This window comes from Lithobates pipiens, unplaced genomic scaffold (genome assembly GCF_037356315.1).
Source record: "Lithobates pipiens isolate NorthernLeopardFrog02 unplaced genomic scaffold, aLitPip1_a1.2 Scaffold_25, whole genome shotgun sequence".
Classification (NCBI taxonomy): Eukaryota; Metazoa; Chordata; class Amphibia; order Anura; family Ranidae; genus Lithobates; species Lithobates pipiens.
The window spans coordinates 65,921,963-65,934,725 of record NW_027507787.1 but is presented as its reverse complement, the minus strand read 5'-3'; the positions used below and the strand labels follow the sequence as shown (position 1 = coordinate 65,934,725).

Genomic DNA, 12,763 nt, shown 5'->3' with positions numbered 1-12,763 from the left:
AATTCTGCTGTCTACCAAGAGATCCTGAAGGAGAATGTCCGACCATCTGTTCGTGTACTCAAGCTGAAACGAACTTGGGTTCTACAGCAGGACAATAATCCTAAACACACCAGCAAGTCCACCACCGAATGGCTGAAGAAAAACAAAATGAAGACTTTGGAGTGGCCTAGCCAAAGTCCTGACCTGAATCCTATTGAGATGTTGTGGTATGACCTTAAAAAGGCCGTTCATACTCGAAAACCCTCTAATGTAACTGAATTAGGACAATTCTGCAAAGATGAGTGGGCCAAAATTCCTCCAGGACGCTGTAAAAGCCTCATTGCACGTTATCGCAAATGCTTGGTTGCAGTTGTTGCTGCTAAGGGTGGCCCAACCAGTTATTAGGTTTAGGGGGCAATCACTTTTTCACACAGGGCCATGATGGTTTGGATTTTTTTTTCACCTTTAATAATAAACACATTCATTTACAAATTGCATTTTGTGTTTACTTGTGTTGTCCTTGACTATTGTTTAAATTGGTTTGATGATCCGAAACACTTAAGTGTGACAAACATGCAAAGGAACAGGAAATGAGGAAGGGGTCAAACACTTTTTCACACCACTGTACATGTATACATATTAGGAATGATTTGGGTGGATGATTTGATTGGTTGCCTATTACCATGTATTTTTTTCTGGATTGTAAAAGGAAACCAAAAGACCAGAAATAAATGGGTGTGGGGGGGGGGGGGTTGTTTGTGAGATTGCAGAGAGCAGGGAGCCCTATTAATAAAGTATCCATTGTATAAATAAACCAAAGACCCGAGTACTACAATACAACCGTGCCAACCACAAGCCCACAATACTCAGTTCACCTTCTCATGTACAGCATACTAATGAAAGCAATTGTGCCTTTATATGGTAGAGGGAAGAAGGTGAATGCTATTGCACTGCCAAGTTACAATTTCAGAAGCACTGATAACTCTTGAACATTTGCTCTACTGGGATATAATTTTTTTAGACAAGCTTTATTGTTTTCCATATTTTTTTTTTTTTTTTTTTTAATATTGTTGTAAATTGTCTTTTAGGTACAGCTCTTTTATTTATAAAAATATATAACTTATTGTTTTTATTTATTCATTGCTTACAGCAAAGTTAACAGTGAATATTCTGGATGTCAATGACAACACCCCCAGATTTCGACCATTTGGGGTTACTGTTTTCTCTCAAAGGATAATTGAAGGTGCCACCCCAGGGACCACACTGTTGTCAGTATCAGCTGTTGACCCAGATAAGGGACCTAATGGTCAGATTACCTACTCTCTCCATAACCTTGTGCCAGCAGGATACGTACAACTTGAGGACAACACAGCAGGTAAGAGCACACTGAAAGGTTGAAAAAGTTTTTTCCTAGCTTTTATTACCTATATGTACACTATTGATTTCTGTACACTGTTGCTGTATTTGTTGAAAATAAAGCATACTACTTTTTCGTGTACAGGAAAAATTATAGCAAACCGGACTGTGGATTATGAGCAGGTGCAGTGGGTAAACTTCACTGTCAGAGCATCAGATAATGGTTCTCCGCAGAGATCTTCCGATGTTCCTGTTCGTCTTGAGATTGTGGATATCAATGACAATAATCCAATATTTAGCCAGACTTTATATCAGGTAAAATAATAACCAATATACAGTTTAGTAAATGTGTTTTAGCTATGTTGTGGCACTGGTACCTCCAAAGGCCTGTATACTTTGCATTTTGTCCACAGGTTTGGAATTTTCACTTGTTCTGTGAATTTATGTATAGACAAGAAATTTCCACTCTGGGGATTATTGTGCGATTAGTTTGCTTAGTAAACTGTATAATTTACACTTGCTACACAAGTTATCTCGTTGATATCTAAGGGTCGAATAATCCACACATCAACAAAGGCTTTATTGTCTCCATACCCTATACATACCCTACACAGTCCGCAGTACAGCCATTGTTCTGGCTCAGACTTTACAGTATATACAGAACTAGTTAAAGGTGAGTAATGGCCTAAGTTACATAGTAGTGTTTTTTGCCATATATAGGACAGGCAACTACATTTACATTTTTTACATCTCTTTGGCTACTAATCACTTGTAACTAGATAAAAGTATATGCTGGATCCCAGTTTTGCTGTGAATCAGGTATATTTACTGTTGTGGGTATCTGTCTATAGTCCCGAACTATTAAGAAGTACAATTGGGTTCCCCCGGGGTCAAGTATGGGGGAAAAAAGTGTGGGAACTCCCACCCAAGATCCACTCCCCCGCCAAAAAAATAAAAAATGATACGCTCATATGCACGAACACTTCAAAACTGGTATTTTTCATCCAATTTTCGTATTGAGTGTATGGAGCTTAACTGTTAGTACATAAAGAAAATAAATAAATACGTGAATTCTCTGAATAATCAGCAATTTGTATAGACTGCCAGGAGAGCATATTTTTGATTATTATTGATATTAATCGACTTATTATTCACAAAGTAAGATATTTTAAAAAATTCTATTCATTGTTTTAAAAGGTTTTTGTCAGTTTCAGGCTATAACTGAAATAGCCTGCAAAGATTACTACGAAGACTGATAAAAATAAAAGAGCATCTAAAGAAGGTGAATCTGGTACAGGAAGTATAGAGGTGATAACAGGATGTAGTACTTATATATTTTCAGATGTGAGGTAGGAAGTAAATAATAATGTCAGTAGGTCACTACATTTTACAAATGTTTAAACATTCAAGCAGTTTTCAAAAAGAAATTGCATAAATTGTATCAAAGACATGCTAGATAGTATGTTGATTTAACCACAGATTTTTGCTTTTATCACACAAAGACCAAACTGTTTAAAATATGTAAATTCTTAAAAAAAATAAATGTAATATGAGCAGAGCCTATAATCTACTGTGGGTTGCACACACTGCAGTCAACAACTGACAATAAAGCTGCAGGATGCATCTATCTTACCCTCTCCTGGCGTAAATTTTTCATTTTGGCACATCTGCAGTGGGGATCTTTCTATTGTCGGTAATCTGGAGTCTGAGAACCACATTTGGAATGACTGGAGAGGTTTTCCCAAAAAAACAAAAAAAAACATAGTTGGCTCCTTGTCTCTCACAATTTTTAATTTAAAGACTATATGGAAAAGAACATAGCAACTTTAAAGTGGAACTATAGTCACCAATAAAAGTTTATCCAAAATTGTAGCTCACTTTTTCTATGTTTACAGGCTGCTATGGCACTTCCCCTCAAAATTGCCCAATAGACACTCCTGAAAAGATTACAGCAGGGGTGCCCAACCAGTGGCCCGGGGGCCACATGTGGCCCTCAGAGCCCTCTGATGTTGCCCACAACCTCCTGCTCTGGGATGGATTAGAATACTGTTATTAATAGTAAGTTTATTACTAAAACCACAGTGTATATATGGGCATATCTGTTCTGCAGTGGTTACTGGGCTGCTTTCAAACTGATTCACAGGTGCAGAGCAGTGCACCTGAGGGTTACTTGCACTGAGCCATAGGCCCCTTTCACACGGTCAGTCCGACCCGATTGAACCCTCCATTCACCTCTAAGGAGTAGCAGATGTAAATGGATGTTCATTTACAAATGCCTACCTCCAATCCGATCCGCAAAAGAAAAAGAAAAAAAGTAGAGTGGGCTCTATAGAGTAGAGTGGGCTGCCATGCACCCTCTCTGCTCATTGTGGCCCACAATCGGTTACCAATTTGCGTAGGTGGCCCTCGCTCTTCAAAAGGTTGGGAAGCCCTGGATTACAGAATAACCTTTTATATATGCAAATGTGCAACTCGGCATTCTGCCAGGGTGACATTGTGTTCATATCCACCCGCCAGCAGTGGCTGTTCTGCCATTGCCTGCATCGACAGAGGAGCCTTCTGTGCATCTCAATACTGTCCATGTGTGGATGTATTTGGACAATAAGAATAGCAAGATAGGAGTTCTAGAATGACACTGGCTTCAGCATGTATGGGATTTTAGTGACTGCATTGTTTCAACATTATTGGACAGGCAGAAAAATAAGGTTTCAAGCTTGGTATTACTAAATTGAAACAGAATGCATTTTTAGAATTTACTTTTGCGTTGAAGTATGGTTCTTATTTTAGTTCTGTTTTAAATTCATTAGACAGTCTTTTTTTTTTTTGTAAGTTGTGACTGATTGCTATCACTCAGAGAGAAGTTGTAGACTTTTTATTGTGAATGACTGATGACACATTGAACCTGCTTTTCAAACATATAAGCCATATGATTGTGCATTGTCTGTAATGAACGCAAATGATCAACCACAGGCTATAGCAGATATAAGAGGAATTTTTTAACATGGCTGTTTTTCTGTAGAATGTACACTCCATGGTCAGAATTTCTGCCAGCTAAGCCACAGCTTGTCTAAAATAAAATAAAAATGTGATTTTCTCCAATGAGTCTGAGTACCGCTAGTGTTTTTCAATTAGCATACCAAATATTAATACACCTGCAAGTGGGCATGGCTATATTTAAATTAGACTATTAAAAAACTGTCATTCTTGAAAAGTATCAATGATCCATATGTGAAGAGATATTGAACTGCACCTGTGCAAATCTTTGTGCATATGCCCTAAGTTCTAGCACCACGAGATGAGATTCCATACTCTGTTGGTTGATAAAAAGATTAATTGGAAAACACTGTTACAAATAATGTCTTTATCATAATGACTGTAATGACTTTATCATGGGGCACATATGTTTTGCTTATATACCTTTTAAGTGCACCTGTATCCAGACATTAAACTAATAAAACATTCTTAACAAGCAGTAAAAGAGCTTTTAAAAACACCTTTCTTGCTGCTTGTAATGTGAAGTTATTCATTCTCAAACATCCTCAAAGATCACGATAAAGACTCTAAAACTCTGGGTTTCAGACCTGGTCTTGCTTTAAAAAAACAATTCAGTGCTTCTGTTTTGAACTTTTTTTCCACAATGTCTATATCCACAATGGTGAGTAAGAGCTTGTTTTAAAGTAGTTAACTGCTTATTCAAAATCTGTAAATACTTTAGTGTCCATGATCTGGGCACAGGTACACATCTAAGCTTGGAGCCTGCACTTATCTGTTCTTAGCCAGTCACATTTTTTTCAACTTTTTTTTTTTTAATAACTTTTGCTGTCTGAATTCCAAGGTGCATCTAAACAAAATAAGAGTCATAAAACAGTTTTTAGATTTTCAAAGCTCATGGCAAATGAGGGCTGCATTGAACATATCGCTAGATAGGTCCATCACAGATGTGAGTAAACATAACATGCACATGAGGGCATGCAATCAGACTGTACCCTAACCGTTTATCACCATTCATGCTTATGTCGTTTAGTATGTAGCAGCCTCACCAGCTAATTTTAAGCTAATAAAGCTAATAGCTAATTAGCTAATAAATCTAATTTTAATGGCACAGATGGACCGAGCTATCAGGGGTTTAGGGAGCTCCATTTTTCTTGTTTCTGTATTTTACAACTTCACTCTTGCATTTGCACATCCTATTTCTTTCAGAATGCTACCCTTGTGGGATAAGACCCGGGCAATAGGAGCTAAAGTGATGTTGCACATAAAAAAAAATGAATCACCAAAATTCCTAAAAAAAAAAAAAAAAAAAAAAAAAAAAAAAAATTGGATTTTTTTTAACTTGCCTCTAAATGCCTGCTGCTAGGGGGTCCCTCGTAGTCGGCCTCCCTCAGGGCCTGGGCTCTGGACGTCACTTTCCCTTGGCGCAGGAAGGGATCAGCTCTGCCCCCTCAGCCATTGATCTGGGACACGTGACAGGTCCCAGATGACTGCGCGGCCAATCACGGCGCGCAGTGCCGCTCGTGCATGCGCAGTGGGTGCCCGGCTGTGGCTTCACTTCCCACATTTAGAATGCCGGTGCCGCTGAGCGGAGGGGGGAATGAGCAGGGGTTCGTTCCCCCGCATCGCTGGATACTGGGACAGGTAAGTGTCCGATTATTAAAAGTCAGCAGCTGCAGTATTTGTAGCTGCTGACTTTTAATTAATTTTTTATTTTTTAGGGGAATTCCTCTTTAAGTACATAGATAGCTTTAAATGCTCTCTGGATAATTTTAGAGCACTCTGGCCCTTAATTAGCTCAGAGCAGAAGGGGACTGGTGGGGTTGTGGCTTCTCCCTCTATCACTGCTCTGATACAGTTTGGTCTGCTTTAAAATCACAGGTTTCCTAACCTACTTGGCTAAATTGGCATTTTCTGTATATGCTGGCCTCATCTTTTGCATCTAATAACATATTTTTCTTGTCTTCCAGAAACCTGTATTTGAGGACATTCAACCTGGATCTACAGTTTTGCAGATAAAAGCCACTGATGCAGACTCTGGACGGTTTTCTCTTATTCAGTACAGCCTTGTGGATGGAGAGGGCAAGTTTGGGATAAACCCTACTACGGTAAGTGTTGTAACTCCAATAGGAGGAAACCTCAGTTTCCACAAACTGGTCTTTGAGCCTTTCAGGCTCGGTTCACACTGATGTGACATAGGATCCGACTTGGGAGACACTAAGTTTGATGACATGTAAAATTCATGTTTCCCTATGAGAGTTGTCTTAACTGATACTATACAAGTCTGTCCGACTTTAGAAAGGGTTCCTGCACTACTTTGTTTTAAAGATATGTGCAGCTCTAAAAGTGAAAGGTCTCTGTATGTCTACAGGACAATCAAATGTGTACATCAATGAGAAACAGTGTACCATATAAAAATATGAATACCGTGAAGTTTTACATAAATATATACTAATTTAATTAACATTAAAGAAGGTATGATGTGATCAAATTAAAAAATATATCCACAATTAAAAAAAACAGAACCAAAAATAAGTCCACAAAAAAGTGTTAAAGTGAATCCAAAAAAGGAGGGTAAGTCCATATGGTATCAATGAGAATCACATAGGGATCGCGTGTGTAAAGAAAACAACCACCACCAACTTTGAGAAGGCTTACCAAAACGTATGGACTCAGGAAGGCATACGCCCAATGAGTCGCCAAGGCTTGTGGTGTATCTACACCAATGAGATTTACAAAAAGCGGGAAAGTCTATCACGTCCCCAACTAATATTCTACCACTTCCATCAGCTCCTTCCCCACAGTTACAAACTTTTGTACCACCTGCCCCACCCTATTAGATTGTAAGCCCTTCTCAGCAGGGCCCTCTTAATCCTCTTGTATTCTATTGTATTATAATTGTATTGTCTTCTTTTTATATTGTAAAGCGCTACGTAAACTGTTGGCGCTATATAAATCCTGTATAATAATAATGAGATGGAACGTCCACGCCTCTTACCCCTGGCCAGAATGAGAGATGATCCCTCCATCCCTTGTATAGCTCATTGTAGTTAAACCGATCAGGGCTGGCAGCCTCAAACAAAGGATGGGTCAAGTCTTCCTTATACACTCAAAGGGTATAACCAGAAAGGAAACAAAGGCGCCACATAGTGTAAAAAGGTAGGTGTAACAAAAAGTTATTTTAAAAGTAGGAACACTCACATTTGGATGAAAAAATGCGTTTATAGGAATATTCAATGGCAGTAAGATAATGCAATGGCATCAGCAAGGCTTGTCCCGGAACATTTCGTCCAAAGAGACATCATCTGGGGTACAGGCCTGCTTTGGTCATTGCATTTATATAGAGAGTGTAATCCCCAAAATGAAATACCAACCTATGACATGATTTCAGCATCATGTATACAATCAGGCAATCACTTCCTGGTTAGCAAGATGGTGCATGCGGGTCAAGCCTCACTCTGAGGATCAGGACATTGACTGCGTCAGCCACATCACCGGCTCGCAACCTCCTGTATGAGAGAATGGCGCAGACGCGTGCGGGTCAAGCCACGATCTGAAATGGCTAGACCAGCACCCAAATCTGCCACATCATCTGTTCAGTTCCTCTAAAGAATAGGAAGTGACACCAAACCTCAATATAAACAAAGGGGAAGTAGAAACGCCTGTGTAATCGAGACACACCCCAAAAGCAGTGCTATTACAACGTTCGATTTATGTATGCAAAAAAATCTATTGGAAATCTAAATCGGGGTTGGTGGTCCACAATGAGTCAAATAAAATACATAACAATTACAATAATCAAATGATTAAAATTTAAGCAAATAAATCTGAAAACTGTAAATAAAATAATTTTTTATTATAGACAGATACATTCCTCCATGGAGAGGTGGCACCATGACTAGGGGCATGTCTCGTCTTGAAAATTTCTGCATTTACAAGTTACAGTCCCACTCCCTGTTTGGTATTAATGTGGAGTAGGACACTAACGCCTTTATTAATAAGGCACGATGAAGTTCGAATTGGTGTCCCTACACATCTTTATCTTAGGGCTTTTAAAACCCTGTCAGCTGTTTTCCTACAATGGTATAGGCACTTTCTTTAAAAAAAATAAAAAAAAAATTATTTACAGTTTTTAGATTTATTAGCTTAAATATTAATCATTTGATTATTGTAATTGTTATGTATTTTATTTGACACATTATGGACCACCAACCCCGATTTAGATTTCCAATTTGCAATTTTCTTTTTTTGTATACATAAATCTAACGTTGTAATTGCGCTGCTTTTTCGGTGTATCTCGATTACACAGGAATTTCTACTTCCCCTCTGTTTATATCGAGGTTTGGTGGTCACTTCCTATTCCTTATCGGAACTGGACAGATGACGCGGCAGATATGGACGTTGGTTTAGCCATTTCAGATCATGGCTTTACCGCCACACATCTGCGTCGTTCTGCCATACAGGAAGTTGCAAGTCGGTGATGTGGCTGACACTGTCAATGTCCTGATCCTCAGATTGAGGCTTGACCCGCACCTGCTCGTGCCATCATGCTAACCAGGAAGTTATTGCCTGATTGTACACACGATGCTGAAATCCTGGCATAGGTTGGTATTTCATTTTGGGAAATACACTCTCTATATAAACACAATGACCAAAGCAGGCCTATACCCCAGATGATGTCTCTTTAGACGAAACTCGTCAGGACTAGCCCTTCTGATGCCATTGTGTTATTTTACTGCCATTGAATATTACTATAAGCACTTTTTTTCATCCAAATGTGAATGTTCCTGCTTGTAAAATTTTATGTGGCGCTTACATTTTACACACATTCATTTGTTCTCACAATTTAATCTGTATAGGTCTATAGTCATTCCATTTAGTTTATTTTAATATTGCCTCCTGTGTCCTTCAGAATAACCCAACCAAGACAGCATCATTTATTAGTGTTGATAGGTTTGTATGGCCTAATCTATTTCCTGATCTATTGGTGTCTCATATAAATGGCTATAAACATGAAGAATGTTTTATTGGTGAGATTATAAATGCAATTAAATGTGCTGCAGACATTATGATTTTGTCATTAGAACTCTATTTTATTAACATTTGGCTGGTTTATAAAACATACGACAGGCAGATATAACAGACACAAATTAATGCAGCCCTGTATTCAATAATATATCCTTAAAAAGATTTTTAAACAGTTGTCTACCAGGCCAATTCTTACATGCATGTAAAAATCAGCAATATTTTGCTAGAAATTTAGAAAACCAAAACATGATATATTTTTTGAAAGCAAATGTCCTGGAGAATAAAATGGCATTGTTGCAATTTTTTATGCTGTATGATATTTGGGCATCCCTTTTTAAAATGCATATTTTCAGGAAAAAATACACTTTAATGAATATTAGTACACACAAACACAATATAATACCTACCATGTATACTCCAGTATAAGCGGAGCTTTTCAGCCCATTTTTTATGCTGAAAACCCCCCCCCCATCGGCTTATACTTGAGTGAGCCATACAGCAGCCATATCTTTGATTACTAAAATAGCGCGTGTCTCCCGCTGTGTTATGCAGTCTGTTCGGTGACTGTCCTCGTAACAAAGCCCTGTGTGTTAGAGGAACACTGATACAATACTGGGACGAGACAAAGCATCCCAGAAACAGGACCTTAGAACATTCAAAAGAACATTTCTCCAGCTTGGCATACAGATTATTTTCTCTAAGGTGCTGAAGTACAATCCAGACATGGTTTCTGTGGACGAGCAGATTTTCCGAAAAAGATGAGAATGTCGTTCAGATAGATGATGACAACAAAGTGGTAAAGAAGATCCCTGAAGACATTGTTAACAACGTTTTGGAACACGGATGGGGCATTACACAGATGAGGGGGGATAATCAAGTATTCGTAATGCCCATCTCTAGTGTTAAACGTGGTTTTCCATTTGTCGCCTTCCCATATCTGGATCAGATTGCTTGCACCCCTGAGTTTCAAATTAGTAAAAATAGAGGCACCTTTCAATCAGTTGAATTGTTCAGATATTATGGTTAACCTCCCTGGCGGTATGATTCAGTCTGGTTTTAGGTGCTGAAAGCGGTACAATTATTTTGCATGGAAATCTGGCGTTTTATATTGTAGTCCTGTAATTCTTAGGAATAACTCTCTTAAATCTGTTCAAACCAGAGTCTAGTAGACATCCCAGGTATGATAAAGTTTATAATATAATAAATAATAATAAAAAGTATTCAATAATGTAATCAAAACCTAAAACACTGAAAAAGGGACACTTTTTGGTTGCTATGGACAATCTCCAAATTCCAGGCAGAAAAAACAGTATTTATAATATAAAAGTGCATGCAGGGCACTGCACAGACCACTAGGGACAAAGGGGGTGTGTATTTTTTAATACAGTACTGTAATCTGTAAGATTACAGTGCTGTGTGTGTTTTGTGTCTTTTTACTTTTTTGAATTTGCCGCCGTTCTCCACTCCCGTGCGCCGTAACATCGCAGGGAACGGAGCTCGGTGGCATTCGGCACTGTTAATCGAGCGGAGGACAGCTCGATCACACAGCGCGGATTGTCATTTTTACATATTTCCATCTATTAATTTTTTTTCCTGCCAGTAAATACCTTATACAGCCTACTTCTTGTTTCTTATCTGGTAAAAAGCCTAGGCTTATGACATCATGCACAGCTTTCTCTCTCACTCTCGTGAGAGTTTGCCAGGAAGGGAGGGGGGTGAGTCATAAGAGGGCCAATGAGAGCTGCAGAACTGGAGGTGTGTCTGTGTAAATCCAGGAAGTGAACAGGCAGGAACTTCAGCTGCCCACAGTTAAAATGGAGGGAGATTTCTGCAGCATATTTGGCAAGTACAGAATCACAGTATATATATAAAATAATATACAAAAAGTGGTTGGAGGGATGCTGCAGAATGGAAACAATGTTTTTATTACAAATTATTTGAGCAGACTGCAGTTCCTCTTTAACTGGTTCCCGACCGGCGCACACCGATGTACGTCGGCAGAATGACACAGCTGGGCAAATGGGCGTACCTGTACGTCCCTTTAATTTTGCCACCGTGCCATTGTGTTCATTGGCTGGGACCTCTGTAAGTCGGGTCGTGGGTCCCATGGTCTAGATCGCTGTGGGGATACCCGTGATTGCCTCACGGAGAGAAAGCATGGGGAGATGCTAATGTAAACAAGCATATTCCCATTCTGCCTAGTGACAGTGTCACACGTAGCCACGCCCCCCACAGTTAGGAACACTCCCCAGGACACACTTAACCCTTACACTGCCCCCTAGTGGTTAACCCCTTCACTGCCACTGCCGGTGCATTTGTATAGCACTGATTGTTGTATAAATGACAATGGTTCCAAAAATGTGTCAGAAATGTCTGATGTGTCCGCCATAATGTCGGAGTCACGATAAAAAAATGCTGATCGCCGCCATTACTATTAAAAAAAAAATTATTAATAAAAATGCAATAAAACTATCCCCTATTTTGTAAACGCAATAACTTTTGCGCAAACCAATCAATAAACGCTTATTGCATTTTTTTTATCAAAAATATGTAGAAGAATACGTATCAGCCTAAACTGAGGAAACATTTTTTTTTTAGATATTTTTGGGTGATATTTATTATAGCAAAATGTAAAAAATGCTTTTTTTTTTCAAAATTGACGCTCTTTTTTTGTTAAAATAAAAACAGCAGGGGTGATCAAATGCCACCAAAAGAAAGCTCTATTTGTGGGAAAAAAGGACGTAAATTTTGTTTGGGAGCCATGTCGCATGACCATGCAATTGTCAGTTAAAGCAACGCAGTGCCTCTAATGGATGGGCCACCACTGGTCATGGCTAAAGGGAAAAAGGAAGGAAGGAGTTAATGTGAACTGATTAGGTTTAACTAAAGGCCTTCTGCCAGTAAATACCTTCTACAGCCCACTTGCTGTTTCTTATCTGGTGAAAAGCCTAGGCTTATGATATCATGCACAGCTCTCTCTCTAACTCTAGTTAAGAGTTTGCCAGGAAGGGAAGGGTATGAGTCATAAGAGGGCCAATAAGGGCTGCAGAGCTGGAGGTGTGTCTGTGTAAATCCAGGAAGTGAACAGGCAGCAGATTCAGCTGCCCACAATTAAAATGGCTGCAGCCAGACTCAGTGGAGGGAAATTTCTGCAGCATATTTAACAAGTACAGAATCACAGTATAGATATATTTAAAATAATATACAAAGTGGTTGGAGGGAATCTTCAGAATGGCAAAGATGTTTTTATTACAAATTATTTGAGCAGACTGCAATTCCTCTTTAAGTGTTTCCATATTCAAATCAAAGATCAAGCCTTTGATCAAAGTATGAATGAAATAGTAATGACAAAGAATTAGCACACTGTAACACTATTTACTCACATAACAGTCGCATACTATTTGCAATT

General features: G+C 38.8%; 1 protein-coding gene across 2 annotated transcripts in view; it reads left to right on the top strand.

The window, feature by feature from the left end:
- CDH23 (cadherin related 23) overlaps positions 1-12,763 on the top strand; it is a 1,769,196-nt gene that overhangs the window by 1,684,353 nt on the left and 72,080 nt on the right. For both annotated transcript variants that reach the window (XM_077454574.1, XM_077454575.1), the window contains 3 exons: positions 1,130-1,354; positions 1,481-1,650; positions 6,297-6,434. In XM_077454574.1, coding sequence (XP_077310700.1) covers positions 1,130-1,354; positions 1,481-1,650; positions 6,297-6,434 — 533 coding nt within the window. The remainder of the gene's footprint in view (positions 1-1,129; positions 1,355-1,480; positions 1,651-6,296; positions 6,435-12,763) is intronic.